At 34.2% G+C, this 23,244-nt stretch overlaps 1 protein-coding gene across 2 annotated transcripts in view; it reads right to left on the reverse strand.

Annotated features, from left to right (window-relative positions):
• Positions 1–23,244, reverse strand: part of LOC147073575 (uncharacterized) — a 71,457-nt gene that overhangs the window by 15,914 nt on the left and 32,299 nt on the right. For both annotated transcript variants that reach the window (XM_085944841.1, XM_085944842.1), the window contains exon 2: positions 1,066–1,257. In XM_085944841.1, the coding sequence (XP_085800967.1) occupies positions 1,066–1,257 (192 nt within the window). The remainder of the gene's footprint in view (positions 1–1,065; positions 1,258–23,244) is intronic.

Consider the following 23,244-nt stretch of genomic DNA (forward strand, 5'->3'; position numbering starts at 1 on the left):
TTTAAAATTATAGTATTTTGGTATATTTGGCGTAAAATTATAGTATTGTACTATAATTATAGTACGGTTGGCATCACTGTTCCTACATATTGCAGTGGCGAAGGGTGGAGGGTATGCTGTTAAGGTCCGCCATAAATAGTGTATACTAAACAGTACTAAATAAGTATTTTTGTTTTCATTGAAATAAAACTACAATTTAGAGCTGATGGTGTTGGTTAGTTTATAAAGTTCAATCAAACCCCAGCGAAAACCAAGCCATAATGGCATAATAGATAATAGTCAAAAAATACTCTACTAATTTATGCAATTAAATCATACATAACTTTCGATATTTTTTTATAAATGGCATAATATTTTTTTATCTTTTATAGTTTGGCTTAGGCAGGGTTTAATGAATTAAAAACATGAAATATAATATAATGAAATATGTGTAAGTAATATGTATTCTTAATCAAACAAAAACAAATAAATATGAATGAAAAAGTGTGCACAATTTTATCGTATTGCCCAAAGTATACCAAAACTACTATGATTTGGTTTCGGCACGGTTTGATTGATTTTTAAAAACTAACCAACATCATCTGTAAATTGTAGTCTTAATTCAATAAAAACAGATACGTATAACTAACAAAGGTTAATGTACACTATTTATGGCGGATCTTAACAGCTTACCTCCACCCTTCGCCACTGTCATATTGTATTTCGTTTATTCGTATGCAAGACAAAACATACTCGGTTTTTAATTGAAATTCTTGTTTGATTATTCTGACACCTATCACTTTTTCACACAGCGTTTATCAATTCTGCCACTATTTAGTGGCGTGGCTAGTCACTAAGCGGCCGATTGCGTAAATCTACGGCGTAAATTAAGACAATTTAAAAGCATACGTATAACTAATAATCTGACACTACATAACCAAACATCCATCTGCTCTTTCACGTATATATACATATACAAAAATATCCATGTTCCCGATTCCCGATTTCGTACAATACAGTAAAGACCGCTAAGAAATCGTAACAATGATGTTTTGGTTGTGGAATAACTCCTATCGAAATACTAACCAGAGGTAGCTGCTCCAATGACGGCTTTCTCGGCGTCGCTCTTTGTGGATTGGATCATGTCTCCGGTTTTCTTCGCCTGCCCTTCGATGATGGAAGAGGCCTCCTGCACCTTCTCGGTGGCCATGTCTGACGCATCCTTTTTCTTCCTGTCGAAGAGTGACGCCGTCTTCTCGCCGAAGCTTTTGAAGGCACCTAAAGCGAGACACAAAAAAGTCAGTCAAACAATTATTATTGACAGCTTACTACACATCCACACTATTATGAACAAGATGCGTAACAAAACAATATTTCCCATTGAAAATTCGCTACTATTTAGTGCCACAATGGTTCCGTCGTCGTGGTGGGTTCTCCCTCACCCTGCAGCGGTGCTACAAAAGCGATATACGCGCTGCACGTATGGGATGGCGGAAGGCGCAAGAGTTGGCGTTGGATCGAGGGAAGTGGCGCGAACTAGTGCTTGCCCTATGCCCCAATTTTGAGTCGTGACAGGGTGAAAGAAGAAGAAGAATATTTCAGTTGTAACAATAAGTAAATATGCCAATGATTCAGATTAGTTAGTTTTATGCCCAATCTGAGAATTTACAAAGTTCGTGAGATAGGGGAGGCTTTGCCAGATACCAACCTCATTTTGACTATAATTCTAAGTAATTAAGTACTCCAAAATTCCGTTTTTAAATAAGTTAGGTACCTATACAAAGAAACATTGCAGATAAAAAAATGTGACTGGAAAATTACCTATCGTAAATAAACACAAAATTTTCCACCATATTTTTTCATTGAATACATAATATTATTAAATTCCATTGATATTCCAATATTTTGTTTATCTCAGATCTAATAATGTTTATGTACATTGTCTATGGGCTTAATAAACACAGAATACATTGGAAACAGGTTTGTTTCCCGCAGCAAACGGGTATTTCGTCAGATAGCGTTTGGAAGACACCGGTCGGGTACATTTTTAACGATCGAAATCAATTTTCATTTCAGATAACTCGATAGGTCGTGTTAATCAACACGCCGAACATAAAAAGCTAAAACAGTAAAGACTAACCACAACATACCTATAAAGTAAAAAATATAACCAGTGACATAGGTTTGCTATATTTAACTTATGCAAACAATGCAAACTGCGATAAGACTGAAACGCATTTTCGAACAGGTGGAACGAGGTACCTACGGCGATAGCGCATATAGGTATTATATTCTGAAGTCGCAGCAAAAATCTTTATTATGTAACTTTATGTAGATAAATTGTACGTATTACATTTCGCCTAAGGCTATACTTCAGCTGGGGCACGGTCTAAAACGATCGTGACTACGCGACGCAAAGATTGTGCAAACAACGCGTGCAGAACAAAACATAATTTGTCATAAAAAGTCAACATGCGTACATTTAATGTTATGTTTATTGTTCTACTACTAATAATAATAATATATTCATTGACATGTTTTCTTTTTCAAGTAAATGGGTAACGTTTTTTAGTCATCTTTACATGATTTAAGAATTAATTCCCCCGTCGCCATCACAAAACAAATTGACGTGTTCACAGCTCGACTTTGGCTCTCCGATTGCCAGCCAGTCCGAAATTTCGTCGCACCTATAGTTGAAAATTATTTGCCGTTTCACTGAAGTACCGTCTTAACACAGTTTACCGTGAGCTGTCTTACCAGAAAGAGATACACAAAAAAGCGTTTTCGTGGAACATTGCAGACTGTAGGTACCTACTCTTACATTTTTATTAGATTCAATAATTAAATAACAATAATTTGATAATTATTGGTATCAAACATATGATAAGAAAGCCGTAAGTATAATCATAATATATTAATAGGCCATCCATGGACTGAAACCGTATGCGGTTTCGAACCATGTGCAATACTAAGCTTATCTTTTCTGTTCATGGAAATATATTTTTACAAAGTATATTATAAGCATCTGATCGTATCCGTTCATACCATACACTAACACTTACAAATTTAGTGAAAATATATTTTCATGAACACAAATCATAAGTTTAGTATGGCACACGGATCTAAACCGCATACGGTTTCAGTCCATGGATGGCCTCTAAATTTGATTTGTGTACTTCTTGATTCGAGAACCTATCAGAATTATTTTTATATTAATTATACCTACTGTATGATTATTTACGCACCTACCTAATTTCCTCTGTCTTTCCTTCCTATTCCGGTACTATTTATATAATACTACGTATTTTTTTAAGTGGTTTATTTAGGCAAGTAATTGATTTTAATATTATACAGGCATGTATTCCGATACAACATCTCACGATTAACTGTGTTACGGCCAACTGCCTACGTAAAAATTTCTGGACACAAACTACACCACGCCGACTGGACGACAGACGCCTGGGCGCCGCACATATTAATAAAATGCACGTGAGACATAAACGTACATTACGATTTAAATTTTATAAAGACTAATTAATGGTGTGCTTCCACATTTCGACATTGCGCGATAATAGTTAGATACGAATCGACAATAATTAATTTCAAACGAACTTTTAATAGGTATGGCAAACAATCTTTCTACCACTATTCCTCCATAATGGTCGAAAAGCACATGTGTATAATTGCTATCTATCTACTCACGGTTAACAAAGTCTACAAGTAGCTAGATTAGGGATTGCAATACCGGTATTCAATTATTAATCGATACCGCAATACCGGTTTCAAAAAAAAAAATACCGGTATTTTCGGTATTAAGAAAGCATACACATTAATGTTTTTCGGAAATGAATTTTTCATTACTTACTACTAACTCTATTGTATATTAAATTGAGTGTTTAAGTTTTATCCCGCCAAAACATAGTTAATATAATATTGACTGAAACCAACAAAACTTAAATAATATTAAGGGGGGACATGCTCAGCGTAGGTCAAAATGGAGCTTTTGTTCTATTTTAAAAGCATGATCCTGGACATACCTTAAACGTTGTAGATAATCTATCTAGAATATAGTCATATTTCAGTACATAAATGTGCAGTGGTGTTGAAGATTTTTTACATTTATTCATTTTTAAACGTATTTATAAAACCATCAGTATAATTTATATCGACATCATTATAGTGAAATATTTACGATAAAAATTATATTGATAGTTATATTTATTGTATGACATGTTTTGACGAATACCGGTATTAAAACCGGTATTCAATAAGAAATATCGATATTTATATATTCATTCGGTATTGCAATCCCTAAGCTAGATTGTTATTCATAATAAGGTAGATATATACATACTGATGGCCATGAAATCAAATATTTTTCAACAATGGCAGTGCATAGGTAATTATTTCGTAGGTAGGTATATTATATACATATGTTTATATATCAAAAAATGGTTACATAATTTTGTCCAGTTTACAAATAAAATGTCCGATTCATAATTATTATTAAGCCCGATCTTGGGGTCCAAAGTGAGTCGCAATAAACAAAATGAATGAAACAATAATAATATGAAATCAAAACCATATATTATATGGTTTTGATTTCATTCAAATTATCATGGAGTAGAAATTATCATGAAAATTGAAAATTACATGTTTCTATTCTTGATTCATCATTTATTGGCTGCGAATTTATGGTGCTGTAAGTATAGGCCATGGCCCCCACTCATGAAGCGGGCCCCCAGGCCATGATCTTTGGCGGGCTCCCCTACCTACCACTAAGGTTAAAGACAGTCTGACGCTCTACACAGGCGTTTTCTAAATGGTGTTCGAGGTTAATAAAAATTCAGTGTATTTTTAGCGATTTTTAACACATGGAGACGAATTATGGAGTACAACACACAAGAACCAAAAATTGCATCGTACAACCATATACCTATTTCAACTGGTATTAACCCTGAAGCATAATCCCTATTAGCGCCGCAGACGACTTTTTTTTTACTATTAGAGCAAATTTAAGACGTGTTTTATCCCATCTCCTCAATTTATCTCCCCCTCTGAACCCGGGCCCCTAGGCTAGAGCCCTGTCAACTCCCCCTTGTGGGGGCCATGATAGGCATAGAAAATTGCAGGCAAATACTCTTTGAAGAATAATCGTAAATATATAATTGCATAGGTCGGTCATTACGTGTGGGCAATTAAAACTAGAAATATTCAATCACAAACATTATGAAGTTAATTATCGGTGGTCATTCAAATATAATAACTGCTCGTTATTTTCCCTCAAACATAATCGCTAAAAATGGAAAACCATTCAGTGATGGAGAATATATGAAAGAAGAGTGATTTAAATACATCTACGATCTCTTTGAAAATATTGAAAACAAGGAAAAAAATATTCAAACAATAAAAGATATAAGTACCTTCGGCTAGAGACACGGTGAAAGATAGAATCCCAAGAAGTCAATTGTAATTTTTAAACTTTTTAATAGAATTTTTGAAATGAAAAACTGCTTGGCACGCCAGACAAAAATTTTGGCACATGTAGGTAAAAAGGTTCGCCAACCCTGGTATAGGGCATCTGTAGTTCCACAAATCGCCGCTAAGACATCGACAGCCATGATACAATGATAAGGCAATAATAAAACTATTCGGGACTACCAACAAAAAAACAATATTCAAAATTAACTTATTTACTTTTACTTAATTAATGCAGTAGATACACAGCGATTATTATTATTCGACGTTCAGTAAAATGGCGAATATTTTGCTGCGTTGCATTTTATTCGTTGGTTCGTTAATTGATACTGAAGATGCTATGAGCTTACGTTTTTAATAGTTATGAGGATACCGAAGTGTACCGTTATGAGTAATTTACTGAAAAAAAGGTAAGAAAAATACCATTTTGATTTTAGGTAAATTCCCATCTCAGCCGTTTTGGGGAATTTCAAAACATAGGTATATATTTTACTGGTGCACAAAACGAACCGTGCATCAACATCACTGTGTTCAAGGAACAAAACCATTAAAACATGATTTTCACACAAAAACAAAAACATAATAATGAATATTTACTGAAAATCAGTGTGACTGCTGCTGTTGTCTTTCAGAGACCAGTTCAGAAATGCGTGAACGGCTGTGTCACCCATGCTGGATATGACTCTCTTGTAGGGAAGTATCCGTCGAGAGACTTTGCAAGCTCATCTAAGTGCGTGGCAATTGCTTGCTTCAGTTCCGCGGGTACAGAAATGTCAATCTTATGAGTCGGATGTGTGTCTTGACCTCCGCCGAACCCCTGATACTGACTCACCGAACCCCTGGGGTTCGATCGAACGCAGGTTAAGAACCACTGACCTTGAGACATGGCCTTCACATCATGAAGCGAGCCCCCCTACATTTCGCTAGGGTTAGCGATAGTGCCCATAGAACGCGTCGAGCGGGCGAAGTCCGCGTATGAAGCGTTTATTCATAACCATAATCACACGTCTCGTGCCGCGCATTACCCTTCACCTATGTAATAAGCGGCCCAAGCAGCACAAAATAATTATTATTACAGCGCCTCTCATAACAAAGCAATAAAAATATTATATTATGTCGGGGCTTGTAATTAATATTTACGACGACATTATTCAACCAGCGATAAACTGGACACGCAATAAAATTAAACAATGATTCTCTGTTATTAAATAATTGCTTTTCGCCCGTCGATCGACGACGCCTCGAGCAGCGTGATTTTGGTAGCCGTGTTCAATGAATGGACTTCTTTGTATTTTCATTAAATCGTATCGCCGAGAAGCGAAAAACGGTGACTCATGCGGCAGGCGGGGCAGAAGGCATCGTCAAGTCCAGTGTGCGCTGGCGTATTTGATTACGTTGTATTTTCGATGATTTACGCGCCACTTGTAGAAATTTTGCGCGAGCACCGCACTCGCTGCGTCAATGGGCTTTATGCCTTAAAGGTAGTGTGACACTCTACAGAAACGTTTTCCAAAAATAGTGTTCCAGGTAAAATTGAGGATAATTCTCGAGATAATTTCGAGATAATTCAGTATGTTTTAATCGATTTTTTGTGTTCTTGAATAAATCCAGTATTAAGTACGTACTTTTCGAATATCGATACACAATAATCAAAATTTGCATCGCACAACCACATATTTTAAAGTGTTGATACACTTGATGTAAAATTGCGCCGCAGGCGACTTTTTTTACCATTGGAGCAAATGTGCCACGTCGGGCCCTCCCAGGCTAATGCCCTGTTAGCCCCCCCATGTGGGAGCCATGCGCTAGAGGCCTTCGCACTCACATAGTTACTATAATCGGGCCCCGTACTTGCTAGGACCGCGCCTGACAATTATTATACTGCCCTTCTTAGGAAGAAGGCAGTAACTGACTCTCACACACTTTCCGAGTTAAATGACATAATGTGATTTTTGTTTTTTCTCAAACTTTACTACTGTAAATTAATAAAAAACGGTGGTAATTTTTATTAGTAGGATGTTAAAATACAAACAAAGTAATAATAAACAAACAGTAACTGCAATGAATGAATAGGTGCAATTTACTGCCTTTTTGCTAAAAAAATGTATTATTTTAGAAGATTTCTATTTTTTCACTAAGGATTTTAACGGTATTTTATTGATAATACTGATTTTAAAGTGAACAGAATATATAGCTTTCAAAATGACCTAACGGATTGCATTCATAACTCAATTTCATAAATTTTGTGAGTGACTGCCTTCTTCCTTAGAAAGGCAGTATAAGGCAGGTTTTAATTTACTAAGTAGTTACTCTAAAAAAAGAAAATGGGAAATATTACTCCGCAACGTTATTTACATTTTGGGAGAGAAATGCTCGCATAAGAAAGACGATTTTATGATAATAATGTTTCTCTGAAGAAGCCTCAAATGGTATTACTTTGAACGTATTTGAATCCCGCGATGGTCGAGAAACAATGGTCACAAATGGGTTATCCAGTTAAACTAAGGAATGTAAAAACGTAGGCGGGATACTTGTGCCGTTCCCAATTCATCAGCCGGAGAATTCTTCTAAAATTGTTTCAACATGAGAGAGAATAGACTGATAAAAATCCAAGACGCGTCAAAACGATATAAATAGAAAAACATGTAATGTGCAAGATTGACGGACACCAATTTAGTGTCCATTTGCATAAATAATTTTAAAGCAGTTTGCCGGAAACTCAAATGTGCCGTAATTGGTTGCATGAATGGAATAATAATGGCGTCTTGCAGATGACTACGCGAATGATAAATTAAGATATTGTAAAACATATCTCACGTCATACACGTGGATTCGCAAATTTGCTTTTCCTGTTGGGATAATAAGCCGCCTGAGATGTTCACAGCTGGATAAAAGATTCCCACATCTTCTACCTGTTACATCAATGACGTCCCTAGGCAAAATGCTGCCCTTCAGCAGACTTAGAACGCAGTGCCCTTTCACTTTTAGTTATCTACCTACACCTACGTACCAGTGGCGAAAGATGGAGGTAGGCGGTTAATATTCGACATAGATGATGCACACTAAAGTCGTACTTATTTGTTTTCATTAAATTAAGAATACAATTTGCAGATGGTGCCGGTTAGAGCGCTCGACAGTTTTCTGAAGAATAATACTTAGATATCATAGTTAGAAGACATAGTTATCAAATTTTATGTGTATTTCATAAAAATAAGTGTGTTAGATTTTCTATTATATGGCCTATCTAGCTCAGACGGTCAAATTATTTTTTCCACGAGACGGAGCGATAATTTTACTGATTTCACGAACAGGAACGGCGCTCCGGTCCATTTCGAGCCCTGATTAAAACAAATACGTTTGACTGACAACATTTAGTGTATACTATTTATATCGGATCTTCACAGCCTACCTCCACCCTTCGCCACTGCTACGTACAAAGGACATAGGTACCTATATTTTATTATTCATTTTCGTCCATCTTAAACAGACAAATACAAAGAAAATCTTTAAATTAACATAGGTACACACCAACTGAGAATTAGACAATCTCCACAGTCTACTCTCAAATAGTGGTTGTTTCAGGTACGTGGGAGTCTGTCACACTGACAGATTTGGAGACACTCTTATAAACAGATTCCCTGCGTGATAAACCGCCATTACAATATGTATTAGAACGGCTATTACATACAATATATACCTATTTGTTGTACGTATTTTTTATGATTCGATCAATTTGTAAACTAAGATGTTGGCACTACCAAATACTTCCCTCAACACCAACCGCCCCGCACCACACTCGGTCTTAATCGAGCGTATCACGAGGCCATACGTTTGGATTTGAAGCATCTCTCAAGAGCAGATCGCCAAGTACTGACGTCACCACGCACTCAAGCGTGCTTTGACTGAGTTTATAGAGACTCTCTAATAAAAGTGCCCATGGGATAGAGGAGCACGAAGAATTAACAAAAATAAATGATTCTAATTAATTTAAATATAGATATGTAAAAACAAAGCTAAAACAATACAAACATACTAAACTAGGTACTTCATCACGTCCGCAATAAGACGCCGCATTTTTTTTAAAGCATTATAAATGGACGACTTTGTGGCGACCAGGTCGGACGGCCCGATGGGCCCAACAGCTGGTTGCACCGACTTGATCATCTCTTTCCTTTCGGACCACTTTCTCGGACATTCCCAGAGGATGTCGATACTGTCCAATAGGACGACCGCATCGTCCACTTTGTGAAAAACTGTCACTCTTTGTCAACTGTCTATCCGTTTCTTAATTCGCTTTTGAATAATTTGAAAAATCTTTGTCGCTCCCCTCTAGGGATTTGTATTCACATTATTGTGCTTAATTAAACTGGACGCTTTTCGCGCTTAAGTCAACAGAAAATCAGTCATATTCTTTAAGTATATAAAATTGTTATTGTGAATTGTTGTTCATTTAATATCTACATAAAACTACCATAATGTCATGGCATTAACCACATAATAGATCAATAAGAAACACAGTGCGAACGTAATAGGTTATAAAAATATAAATATTACAAGGGTTTCTCCAGGCAAAAGAAGTTGGAAATCACTGCTCTAACTAAATCTCAAACGGAAGTATAAAATTATTAAAAATCGCATAAGCATTATTATACCCAATCGATTAGGTTGGTAATGTTGTTTTTTTTTCTTCTACGTTTTAAAATTTTCACGTTTCGGCATTAACCGTGTGGATTTTTTAGCCGTCTATGAATTGAAAATCTAAAGAGAGAAAAAAACCAAATGAAAATGAGAACGAGAAGTTTCCAACAAGGCTACTTCGCAGTTTTTTTGATGGCCTTGTGTCTTCATGGGTCATAGACACTATTCCCACTATTGTTTTACCTGCTCGCGATAGCAGGTAGGCACGATGTATGCAACACAATAATCTACCGATAATAATAATCTTGAGTTAGCAGCTCGCCAGACAGTATTTTATAATACCGTACATACGTGGCGAATTATTTTTAAATTATAACGAATTATGTACCTAGAGAATCTACTGGCATATAAAAATTGTTAAAAGTTTTGTCGACATATTATTCTGTTTTTGACTATTTTCATAGTACCTATGTGTAGAAATAGACTTTTTTTTACTATAGATGTGTGTTTATCTCATTTATCTGGTCGAGCTGCCACGCCAGGCCCCTGTCAGCCTCCCCCCTCCCTTGTGGGGGACATGACCTCCATGACCTCACTGCTGATAAGGGACACACGCAGAATAGGTGGGTGAACACAGTGACGTCCCTAGACAAAATGCCGCCCGATTTTTTTTAAATTCAGTATTTCATCCTTTCATGATTCCAATGTTGTATGCATACATTACTACCAAAATATTACACTTACCACTAAAACATACGTAATTAAATTTACATATAAAAAGCAAATTTACCAGAGTCTGAGGTTCTATTTGGTTAATATTTCTGACACATTTAGTTTGTACCATTTAGCAATACACAGATTTATTACTTTCACATCATTTTTACTATGCTATTACAACATGAAGTAATGAAAATAATTTTAGCTATTTCGATTTGCCACCCTTCGAGTAACTGCCGCCCCCAAGCGATGCTCAATCTGCTCACCCCCACGGGACGTCACTGGGTGAACACTGTACATTGTAGTACGTCAGGTATCTTTAAGTGAATTTTTTTCAATTATTGTAAATACCTGGCTTTTGGATTCATTGGCCACTGGGACAAAATACGTCATACGTCTTGGGAGACGAATGTCTAAACCTAAACTCTTTTCATTCTGACACGTTTTTAGCGGAAGAGAAGAGGTTGTTACATAAACTTCAGCTGCACATAAATGGTAACCTACGTGGCGGATGGCGACGAGGTATCTAAAATTATATAAATCATTATAGCACGGTCTTCTTTTCGATGTAGGAAGATACGATGATAGGATCGTAGAAGCATTTCGAAAAAAAATATCATTGATAAAGATAAGTCATAGATTACTACCTACAGATTAGCTGTCATCTTCCATGTTCAGTATTTTGATACAAAATTACAGCAGGCAGGTGCTCCGAGTGTCCAGAGGGGTGGGATCCCGTGTTGGGGCCCTCTAAATTTTAGATGTCATACTTAAAATAGTAAACAAAAATAGTCGTTGCGTAAATATTTTCACTATCCTAACCAGGGAATACAGAAGTAAATGGAAGTGCGTTACCTTCTGGGTGTGGTAGTAACAAGCTGTTAATCTCGAATATGGTATAAATTTAACACGTGTTAAAGAATACATAATTTTCAATAGTTATATCTGTATATAGAGTTGGGTATTTCCCGAGAAAATCTCAATCTCGAGATTCGGGATTTCCCGAAATGATGAAATTTGAATTCTCGAGATTCGGGATTTCCAGAAAAGAATTCTCGACAAATCGGGAATTTTGAACAAAACCTGTAAAAATCCTAAAATCAGTGTAAAAACAGACAAATTCCAAAAAAAAATGATTTTTTTTTATTTATGTAAGAAGACGAACAAAATAGAAGTAGGAAAACAAAAATAATTCAAAACGTTACTTATTAAAATAGAATTTAAAAAAAACACATACTGTCAATCGCTGCGTCTGACAATCGCGTACGCTTTTGAGACACAAAATTCCCTGACGTTGCAAAAATTGCGCTCATTTTGAGTCGACGTTGGCTTAATTGTGTTAAATGCCCCGATCAGTCTTTGAACGTTCTGTGTTTCTGTCCACTTTTTTCACATAGAAAATCGTTTTTTAATAAATATTCGATAATAAAGAAATCCCGAATCCCGAGAAAAGATTCTCGAGATCCGGGATTTCCTGAAATGTTAAAAATGTCAATTCTCGAGATTCAGGATGGAAAATCTCGAAAATTTCTCGATAATTCCCGTCGGGAAATTCCCGAAACCCAACTCTATCTGTATGTATTAAAGTTTGTGACAAATGGATAATATGATACAGACGTAACTATTGAAAATAACCTAGTCTTAAATACCCGTTTAGGTGTATCCCGTATTTCCTCACTAGAGAATTAAAATATCTTACAACCTCACTTACAAGGCAACCCACTTCCCTTAGTTTTGTGTTTTTGGTCCTCACCATTTAGCTTCTTGAAAAAATCTTGGAGTGATCCATGACGTCAGTTAGTAATTAAAGTAATACCTACTTTGATTTTAAAATACAAAACCCGATCGCCAATAGTAACTCAATTTGGAAAGCGCTTCAGAGAGTATGAAGAGCTATTAGTTAAAATTTATCACAATTAAGTACGGCGCCTTTAGCATAGTGGTCTATGTGCATGGGCTCGAAACCCGAGAGATGTAGGTTTGATGTATCTTACTTTTTCAAAAAAAAATATTTTCTATTGCTTATAATATATTTATTCAGAAATGTTTTCAAAATTATATATGTTCAATAATTAGAATGTTATATTCTTAAATCTTGTCAATTATTCGTTGAATAAAAAAATAGTTAATCAATACTTAAAATTTATGAAATGGAGTTTCATTTTTCAGTATAATTTGCCATTTTTGGTATGTACCTAACTAGTTAAATCTTGTTTAACGTATAAATTGATATACTTAATTATTAGAAATCTAAAAATTATATTGTACACACTACATCAAATATTTCGTCAGAAGTCATAATGACCCATGCAATAGTAATTGAATTTACAACATGAGAATGTCTTGTCATTTTGTTTATATCACCGTTTATAAAATTATCTCTGTGTGAAATAATTTCATTTCTATTTTAATAATAAACGAGATAGTAACGGAAATATTTTTAAGAGGAACCTGACTAAATATAAATTTGCAGGTCGTGATAAGGATAACACAATAGTGCCAACATAATATACCTTAATACGTAATTATTATTTTTATCACACTGATTAATGAGATTAGTTAGATTATCAGATGTACCCTGTTTGTACAGTAGGTACATTGCTTGCGCCGTTGAGGGGGGTCAATTTTGTAATAGCACCCAACAGATTAATAATAAACATATTCCAGAACAGCAAATTCTAAATGTAGATATTTAACCACACAATAAATACAATAAAAAGTAATTTGTCGTCCAGATGTTCTTAATAATATTAGTATACCTACATACATACATATACACATAATTAGAGTTATTTTAAACTACATGTATAAACAAAATGGTAAATTATTTTTGGCTAACGTATTTTTCATGTTATAAAATGATTTAACTATTTAGCAGCATAACGGATTACGGTGTTGCCTGATATACAATCTCACAATCCCAATTCAGAATAATTATACGATTGCACAATTTTTATAACACAATGCCAACAATAATGGATTTGGGAAGATATGGTAAATATTTATTTAACAATTACCTACCTTGAACTAATTCAGAATAAAGACGCCGTTTTTGTGCAACGAAACATTTATTTTGATTTCAAAATTATATAATGTCACACTCACAATATGGAGTAGGTACCTACCTATCCACATAGTATAATAAGAAGATAGATAAGTAAGATTTTTCTACCGTCTATACATAAATATAAAGACATTGGGTTACCTTATGAAGATACCGTGCTAAGCTATTTAGGAATAGCCCTGGTCAAGAAATGAAAAGAAACCTCATAAGCTAGGCATAGGAATCATATTTACAGTTTTAGTTTACCTTAACACGATCAATTATGAAACAATTATATGTATACCAGTAGCGAAGAGTGGAGGTAGGCTGTTGAGATCCGACATAAATTGTGCACATTAAACTTTGTTAGTCATACGTATTTGTTTTTATTGAACAAATACATTTTACAAAAGAGAATTTACAGTAGATGGTGGTGGTTAGTTTTTAAAAATCAATTAAACCCTGCCTAAACCAAACCATGATATTAATACTATCGACTGAAGGTACTTGATGGAATTTGAATTTAAGTTCTAATGGATTCAAGCTCTGTACTATTCCATTTAAGTCGTTTTTTGCGACCCGGGTTTCGCCTTTCGGCATCTTCAGGCGCCGTGTACACTCACCAAAGGTAAACACACACTAAGTTAAGTGTGTGTTTACCTTTGGTGAGTGTACACGGCGCCTGAAGATACCGAAAGGCGAAACCCGGGTCGCAAAAATTCCAGTGCTTGAATCCATTAGAATTCAAACCATAATAATTTTGGTTTGATTTTGGGCGATAAGACAAAATTGTGCACACTTTTTCATTCATACTTATTTGATTTCGTTGGATTAAGAATACATATTACACATATTGATGGTTCATTTTTCAAATATCCAAAGTTATGTATGATTTAATTGCATAATTTTAGATATGTCATAGATATACCTACTAACGAGTATTTTTTTTTACTATTATCTATTATGGCATGGTTTTCGCAGGGTTTCGCTGGGGCCAACACCATCGCTAAATAATTCTAGTCTTATTTCAATGAAAACAAATACGTATGACTGACAAAGTTTAATGTGCACTATTTACGACGGATCCAGCCTACCTCCACCCTTCGCCACTGATGTATACAGACGTAATTGTTTATTTATTGTGTTAATTTTGGTTTAAAATCGCGTAAGTGCGAAATAAACTAAATTCTAACGAGAATATTGGGTGATGTACACAATACGGGAAATCTGGGGCAAGGATTGTGAAGATTGGCAAATCCTTCACAAGGCCTATTATTAAACAGGTAGCAGATTGAATCAGAAGATAATAGCGATGATGATGATGAACGGTGAATCACGATTATTCATCATTCAATAGGCATCTCATCACATTAACACATAGAAGATTAGAGGAACGTAGATTGTAGAATCTGTAGAATGTAGATGGTATCTACATTAAGAATAATTTGCTTTAACTCATTCTCAAGTTTATTTTTTGTTATATGTTTAGATTTGCTTGCATTTTTTGTTGTTATTTTTCGATTCGATTAGTTTTGGTATAATCTTGTTTACATGTAGGTGTCCATATTCAGGAGGTCGTTTTCAAATTTGGCCAGATCCACTTTTTTACAGCGAGATAATGCAATTTATTCATTTTTTCTCCTTCCTAAAAAGTTTATGTTTACAAAACAAACACGCCGTCTTTCTGATCGCCTTCATAATGTATGACATTTAGCAAGATGTCGTCTGCTTTTGCGATGACGCAGTGGTAGGCTGGTCATGTGTTGCACAGTGGCGGCATATTATAAAGATTGGCAAATAAATGAAGGAACTAATACAAGTATTACCAGAGCGTTGGAGCGGAGCTCCGATCAGAACCACGGAGCAAAGGGTTTTTACCCGGAGCACCGAACATTTGTAGTGCTCCACTCTGCTCCGAATGTTTTTATTATTATTAAATTTTCGGCCTAAAATCCAATAAAAATATTATATTTGACACTGCAACACTGGAATTAATTATTCTAAGTAAGAAGTGGCAGATAATGAAAGACGATTTGCTGTCGGATTTTGTTTAATAGAATTAATAATGAAAATGACGCATAATAAACCTCATTTTAAAACTATTTATTTTTTAACATTTTTATACATACATAATACATATTAAAACTTTTTACCCGGAACGGAGCAGACCATGGAGCGGAGCTGGAGCAAGTATTAGATCCCGGAGCTTAGCTAATCAAAAAATGGTCCGCTCCATCCCTCCGATTATTACAACTTTTGAAAGCTGTGACGGTTTTCCATGAAGCAAACGATGCTGTTACTTCATTATAAAAACAGTATCGACATCTTAAGTTTAAAAAATAGTCGAAGCATAAAAAATTCTAACACAACTATTAATAATTGTATTATAATAAAATTTCAATTATCGTCGATAATATTAATATAAGATAAAATTTAAAAACAAAATGTTTTTATTATATCTCGGAAATAACAAACATAATAATTATACAATCTACTTAAATTTTTAAGGTTTGATAAAAGGGTATTTGATAGGCATTGAATTAGTTTCATTCAACCAGGATTCGTCTTACAGTATCTTTGAACTTTATACATGATAAAATGATGATAAATATAATATGTATTTTTGTAAAGCACCGATAGTTTTACCTATTAAAATGTGAGTTCGCCCCTGACACTGACTGTCGTGGAATATTTTCAAATGACAAAATAACATTGTTTGTTTGTCGCATAGCAACTGGGAAATTCGACAGACTGACATTTGCGTCAGTTATTTTGTTAGGGGAACCAAAAAAAGCTACATCTTCTATAATCTATATGCAACATCTTTACCTTTTCCATATTATTTAAATATAATTTTTACGTTATGCTTTCCTTCGACAATTTTAATGGCGTTACAAGCAGCTGCACCACATCAGCAATAAGTACGACATTATTGGCAACCTGCCACATTTCCAATCGAAGATTAGGTAAGTATCTATAAACCCAGCCACCGTCATCTTTAGATTACCAAAGCCTGAGCATCATTTTTTGCACAAGCAACGAGTGGTCCACTTTTCAGCTGTCAACAGCAGATCCCAGATTGCTTGATATATTGATTCGCCCTTTCTCGTTTCAAATTGAATTATAAAAAATTCTCACATCAAATATATTAACTATCAGTGTTATATATTTATAATTAATATACATTCCTGTTATTCATCAGCTGTCAAAGTCCTTCACTCAAAAACCGGTGGTAATATCGATTTCCAAAAAATATGTAGCATTGATCTAAGCATTACATTTGTAGAAGGTGTATTAATGCTAGTGTATTATTTATCATTTAACTCATCTATAAGTGAACACGAGAGACGCGTCAGTATGAGCACTCATCTGCATTACATTTGTCGAAGGTGTATTAATGCTAGTGTATATATTATTTACCATTTAACTAATCTATAAGTGAACACGAGAGACGCGTCAGTATGAGCACTCTATAGACAATGACATGCAATGGCAGGTCATCCATAGAGAACGGGAGGGGCGGAAAGGTAGGACCAGTCGTGAATGTATCTGCTTTCTCTTCAGTCGACAATGACCCAACACATCCAATCGATTGGCTTATCATTTTGACATTAAAGAATATCAACCAAACATTATATTAATTAAATCGAATTAAATACTTAATATAAGAAGAAAAAACATTTCCTCCTCGCGCCATGACGATGGATACAATTAAGCACAGAGTTATCATATGATATGACTACAAGATTACTCATGGTTCAGATACAGATAAGATAGAAGAGAGGAATTTTAAATTAATTGTCAAGAAGCCAATTGGTCGACAAAGTTAACAAGAGTGGTCGAGGTATTTTAATGTATACTAATTAAAGCAATTATTGATTTAATTTTATAGTGAAGTCCATAATAATCGCTTTATTGAACATTACACAATTTATGTAGGTATGCGGGGACACTTTACCAGTTACCTTAAGGTTCAAATAGACTATATGACGATCGGGCACATATATGCTAAGAGCGTGTTAGTGTCTATGATCAAATCTATGCCATTCCGATATTTATACATACATATTGTGTGACAGCTATGACATCGTATTTACACTCTGTGACAACCTGTGACACAGGACGCCAACATAAGAAACGGGTTTTTCGACATATATATGACCGATCGTCATAGAGTGTATTTGAAGCATTATAAATGGCAATACCTAATAACACCATTGTCTCGTTGTCTATTGCCGCGAATTTAAAATTCATGACAAGAGACCTACAAATTTATCTGTAGAATGGACTCAAATGGAACTACGAACTACCATAGGACGCCATTTTGAAAATGTCAGATTTTGTCCAGTTACGAGTCTTGATTGGGTAGTTTTCGACAGTGGCTCCCCTATCCCATTCTTCAGATAAGGTTGTAGGTCTGTATTTCTTAATCACTTATCATATAAAAACAAAACGATAATTATTGGGATCCATGAAATTGGGAGATTTAAAAAAAATCAATTGGATTTATGCACTCCCGAAATCTCTTCGATTTGAATCTTGAAGAATATAATATATTCATTGTTATATCTTCTATATTATTATAATATATTATTCAAAATCATATTTTCTATCCGCCACCATATTTCCGTAAATCTATCACAAATAAATTGTAATGGCATTAATAAATAATATCTTCCAAATATCACACATCACAATCATTGATTCTGGCAAAATGTTTCAATCTGAAGAAAGGGCGTGGTGGACAAGTTATAACAACAAATAAATCCACATTTCCTCACAAACTACTACGAAAATACCATCTGATTTACACTTTACTACAAATTAAATGTCAGATTAATAAATACATTGGTTCAATTGACATGAGCAACAAAACAATAGTTTTCAGCATTTTCAAATATCGAAAATCTATACGTGTTGCCAGGATCTAGATAAGTATATCAAACTGATAGGTATATATGGTATTATTTACCAACACATTATAGGTAGGTAGGTACCATTTTACGTTATTTGTTTTTAATTTATAGAAAATTATAATAATCGACGCATACTCAAAATTCCTTGGACTGACCAGGTGTTGAAGTTGTCAATCGAGTGGGAGAAGACAGAGAAGTTCTGCGCATTATCAAAACCAGAAAACTTCTGTTCCTCGGCCACATTATGAGAGGACAAAAGTACAGCATTCCCCAAATTGTCATCCAAGGAAAGATCAATGGTAAGCGTAGCAGAGGACGATGCCGCATTTCATGGCTTAAGAACCTCCGTGATTGGTATGAGTGCAGCTCCACTGAACCGCTAGGGGTGGCACAATAATAAAAGGATAATAATATCGCTAATCAATAATTGAATACATAATATACAATATTACGTAGGTATTTTCTCAGTTTATTGGTATTATATTATTTATTTACTTCCATATAAATTATCTACATGTTTATCGGAAAAAACGTAAATTTAGCAATGATACGGTAATAAGGATAATTAGTTAATTACATATTGTGAGATTACATTTTCTTGACTTTCCTAAGTTATAATTGTACAATAAATAAATTACTGTTTTTGCTTCAATGGCGGCCGCACAGAATGGAAGTCAGATTAAAAAAACATTTTACGCGAAATAGTTATTGGCAATATTGGGTTCATGCTTCGTCGAAAAAATAAAATGTATGTTTGACTGCAACAATCTAAATATCCAAAAAATTAAACTATCCGCATAAATGACAAATAAACGAAAAATCAATGTCAAGCAGACAAATTTAATTTTAATAAGCAACCTTTTAATATAACCTGAAATTACATATTCATATCGTAATTCATCGTAATCACCATTAGCCTATATTAATCAACTGCTGAATGAAGGCCTTTGCAAGCTGATTCGCTGATTTATTGTACAATTGGCGTTTGCCGGCAATCCGACAGCTGACATTATTATAAAATATTTCAAACTGCATTCGAAATGTTTGAATCTATTTGAAATGAGACATTAAAATGGCGCCCATTTAGAATTTTAATGGAAACTGGTGAGGAATTACTACAAACCCGGCAGTATAATAATTATGGTAACTTTGCACTGGTTACCTACTGACTTTCCTATAATAATATAAAGTAGTTTATTTATAGACGGCGTTATCGAAATAGAAACAGGATTACGTAATCGCTTAGATAAGACATTAAAACAACGCCGCGTTCCGATGACCTCACTCAATAAAAACATAAATAATAAAAGATAAAGAGTAACCTATTAGGTATGACTTTTCAGTCAGGCCAACTCAAAACAAAAAAAAAAAAATTATACCTACATAGTAAAGTTTTGATCAAATTGAGATGCATGTCATGTCACTGTCACGCTGTCACGGCGACAAATTTAGTCTATGGTTTCGTCATTTTGCAGAATATTTTGAACGTTCATCACCTCTCTAAATTTAATTATAGAGAATGCCAACTCTAATGTATTAGTATTTTGAATTATTAATATTAACAGTTTCTACGTGTGCGTTCGTTAAAATTACTTGCAATATTATATCCATCCATAGATAGGAATATTTTGAACAGAACCCAACCTGCAGACCATACATAAGAGACAATATTCTCATAGAAAATACATAGTACCAACCACTAAAACAAAAACCGTGATTTTGACATGATTCGAAAAAGTGTAGACATCTAGAAAATGATAAAAACCTTCAAAACTTCATGCAGGTGTCGATACAGTGCGGTTCAACGTGAGGTGACCTCATTGTTGTTTTGGTGATTTTGGCAAATTTTTCCAACTGACAATGCTCGTTCAACGGTTCAAAATATGTTATTGGATGGGAGCATCAGTCTGATAAGATTTTAAACACCAAGGAAAAGGACATTACACACTTTTTCACGTAGCGGCTGCTTACTATTGACGTCACGTGATAGTACGCGACATGCACCATGCGCTTTAGTCACAATTCAATGAAGAATAAAAACATAGTATGAAATAAAAGGTAGGTATATTTTCAAACGGAAAGATTTTGATACCAATTTGCGCCACACTATCCAGTTACCTATATAAATGCGTGTGATTAAATTTTACTTTCATATAAGTAGGTACCTACTAAGATATTTTTCATGGTGTGAATAAAATTAACCACACATTTTAAATGTGTAACTACATAATATTATGTTTTCTGTGTATAGATAATTACTCAACAATTCTTGAGTGAAATTATACATGAAAAGGATAAAACAAAAAGAGACTTTTAATTATCGTAATAATTATTCTTCAGAGATCAGCAGAATGCCAAAATATGTTCCAACAAAACACAAAAATCGTTTTACAAAATTTCAAGGTGAAATTTGTGTTGATTATAAAAAAATATTTTTAGATTAGGTCGTTTATAAAATACCAACGTTTGCCAAGAATCCTTGGTGCAAAAGGGCCGAGTGATTACTATCGGCTGGGTCCATAATCTGTTGATTTTCCTTATTGTCAGAAGGAAATATTAATGAAATCAAGCAAAGATTTCATAATATGCATGCATTGACAGTATGATACAGACCATATACAGACCATAGACAAATTTTAAAAACTAGACACATTCAACATAGTATCTATGTCTATGTCTATTTGGAGTCATTTAGGTAGGTAGGTAGATTTTGTTTATACTTAGGTATGTCCACATTTAATCGATTCAAACCACAAAATATGTTAAATTCAAAAAATCGCCGAAATTATTAATCGCGAATGCTCCAAAGTGGGTACCTACTACTAGTATCGCTCGCCTACGCTATTTTATAAATATCTACATAATAAATTCTCGAGATATTTCATGTATTGAACCCGAAATTAAAAGTTAAAATATTGAATATTATACCCAGCTACTAAAGATCTATAAATGAATAATGACGTTCCCGTGCCAACCGGTCTAGTGATAATGTTGTTATTTGTGTTACATTATTTATTTATTTGATAATAATGATCACAATTTTATTTTAAATCCAGCCGGACGATATTTTTAACACGGCCGCAAAGAGACTATAGATACGTACATGATGGTCAAAAAATAATATGTAGATATTAAACAGATGTATTTATACCGTTATTTCGCTATTACAATATATTATTATATTTGTCTTGATTAATCTGTAACGCATGAGAAAAACATAATAATGTAAATATATAGGAGAAAGCGAGACAACGAGACGGTGTATTAAAAGAGGAACGGCGAGAGAAAATATACCTACACGTAAACGCAAATTTTAAATTTGAAAAATAAACCGAGACGCAAATAAAAGAACCGTTTATTTTAATCGTGTCGTGAAAGAAAACAAAGATGATTGAATACTCTCATAATAGTTTGATAAATAACTAAGAATGTTGACAGCTGGTGGCACGGTCACTTGGTAATGTTTTCTAGTTATTTAATATTATAGCGTTTTGATGCATTAAAAATCCATATTTATACCTAATCAGAGTTAGGTACCTATTTTATTTTTAAATCCGCAACAATGTGTTTCAAAATGCTTGTTCATCTGACGATTGTATGTTCTTGAATCATCTGTCAAGTGTTGTGGACAAATGGCTGGGTATTTATTATATTATAATAAAACAGTATAATTAATATCCATAATGATTGAATTACATAGGAATAAAAATAATAATATAAGCGTATTATATTCACTGCATAAAATAATATTCTGCAACATTTACAAATCACTTCACTAACTTTATAGTACATATGTGTTTATTCTGCACAACAATTATTAAATTAAAACCATCATTGATTAAAACTGAGATAATAATTTAATAAATAATATTATAGATTATATTAACTTAAAAATAATATACCAGTTTATGTTAGTTATTTTCTAAATTTGATTGATTGTCATCGACCATCGGATTACTTGATCATAAATCTAGTTCTCTTATATTCTTATATTATTACTTTGGACGCGGAAGACGCACACGGTGCGTAATGACCTGGCGGCCGATCGATGTAATTAACGTGCATTTTAAAGGGGGCAATTAAAATCTCATTATCTATTCAGCAGCGAAAGCGTTATAGACTTATCAATTTTATGTCATTAAAATCACTGTCATTATTACACTAATTACCCATTTGTAATCAGTAATCACTAATCATTAATCATTATGTAATGACTAATGAGTAATGTAATGACTAATGACAGCCGGTAGTAATAATTGATAACGATAACAAACAGAACAAGTCTCAATAATAATATTCTGACAGAAGTGGCTTACCTAAGTAACGGAGCTTACTCGCATGCCGCCGTTCTATTGTAGTCATAGCTTTACTAGATTCTGACAATGTTGTCAAGTGCATACATACATACTGAACACACACACTCACACAAAATGTTCACACTGGATTCCAATAAGTATCTTCGGTGCTCGTGCA

Source organism: Rhyacophila brunnea, unplaced genomic scaffold (genome assembly GCF_057557595.1).
Source record: "Rhyacophila brunnea isolate RB1 unplaced genomic scaffold, BYU_Rbru_1.0 scaffold_17, whole genome shotgun sequence".
NCBI classification, from domain to species: Eukaryota; Metazoa; Arthropoda; class Insecta; order Trichoptera; family Rhyacophilidae; genus Rhyacophila; species Rhyacophila brunnea.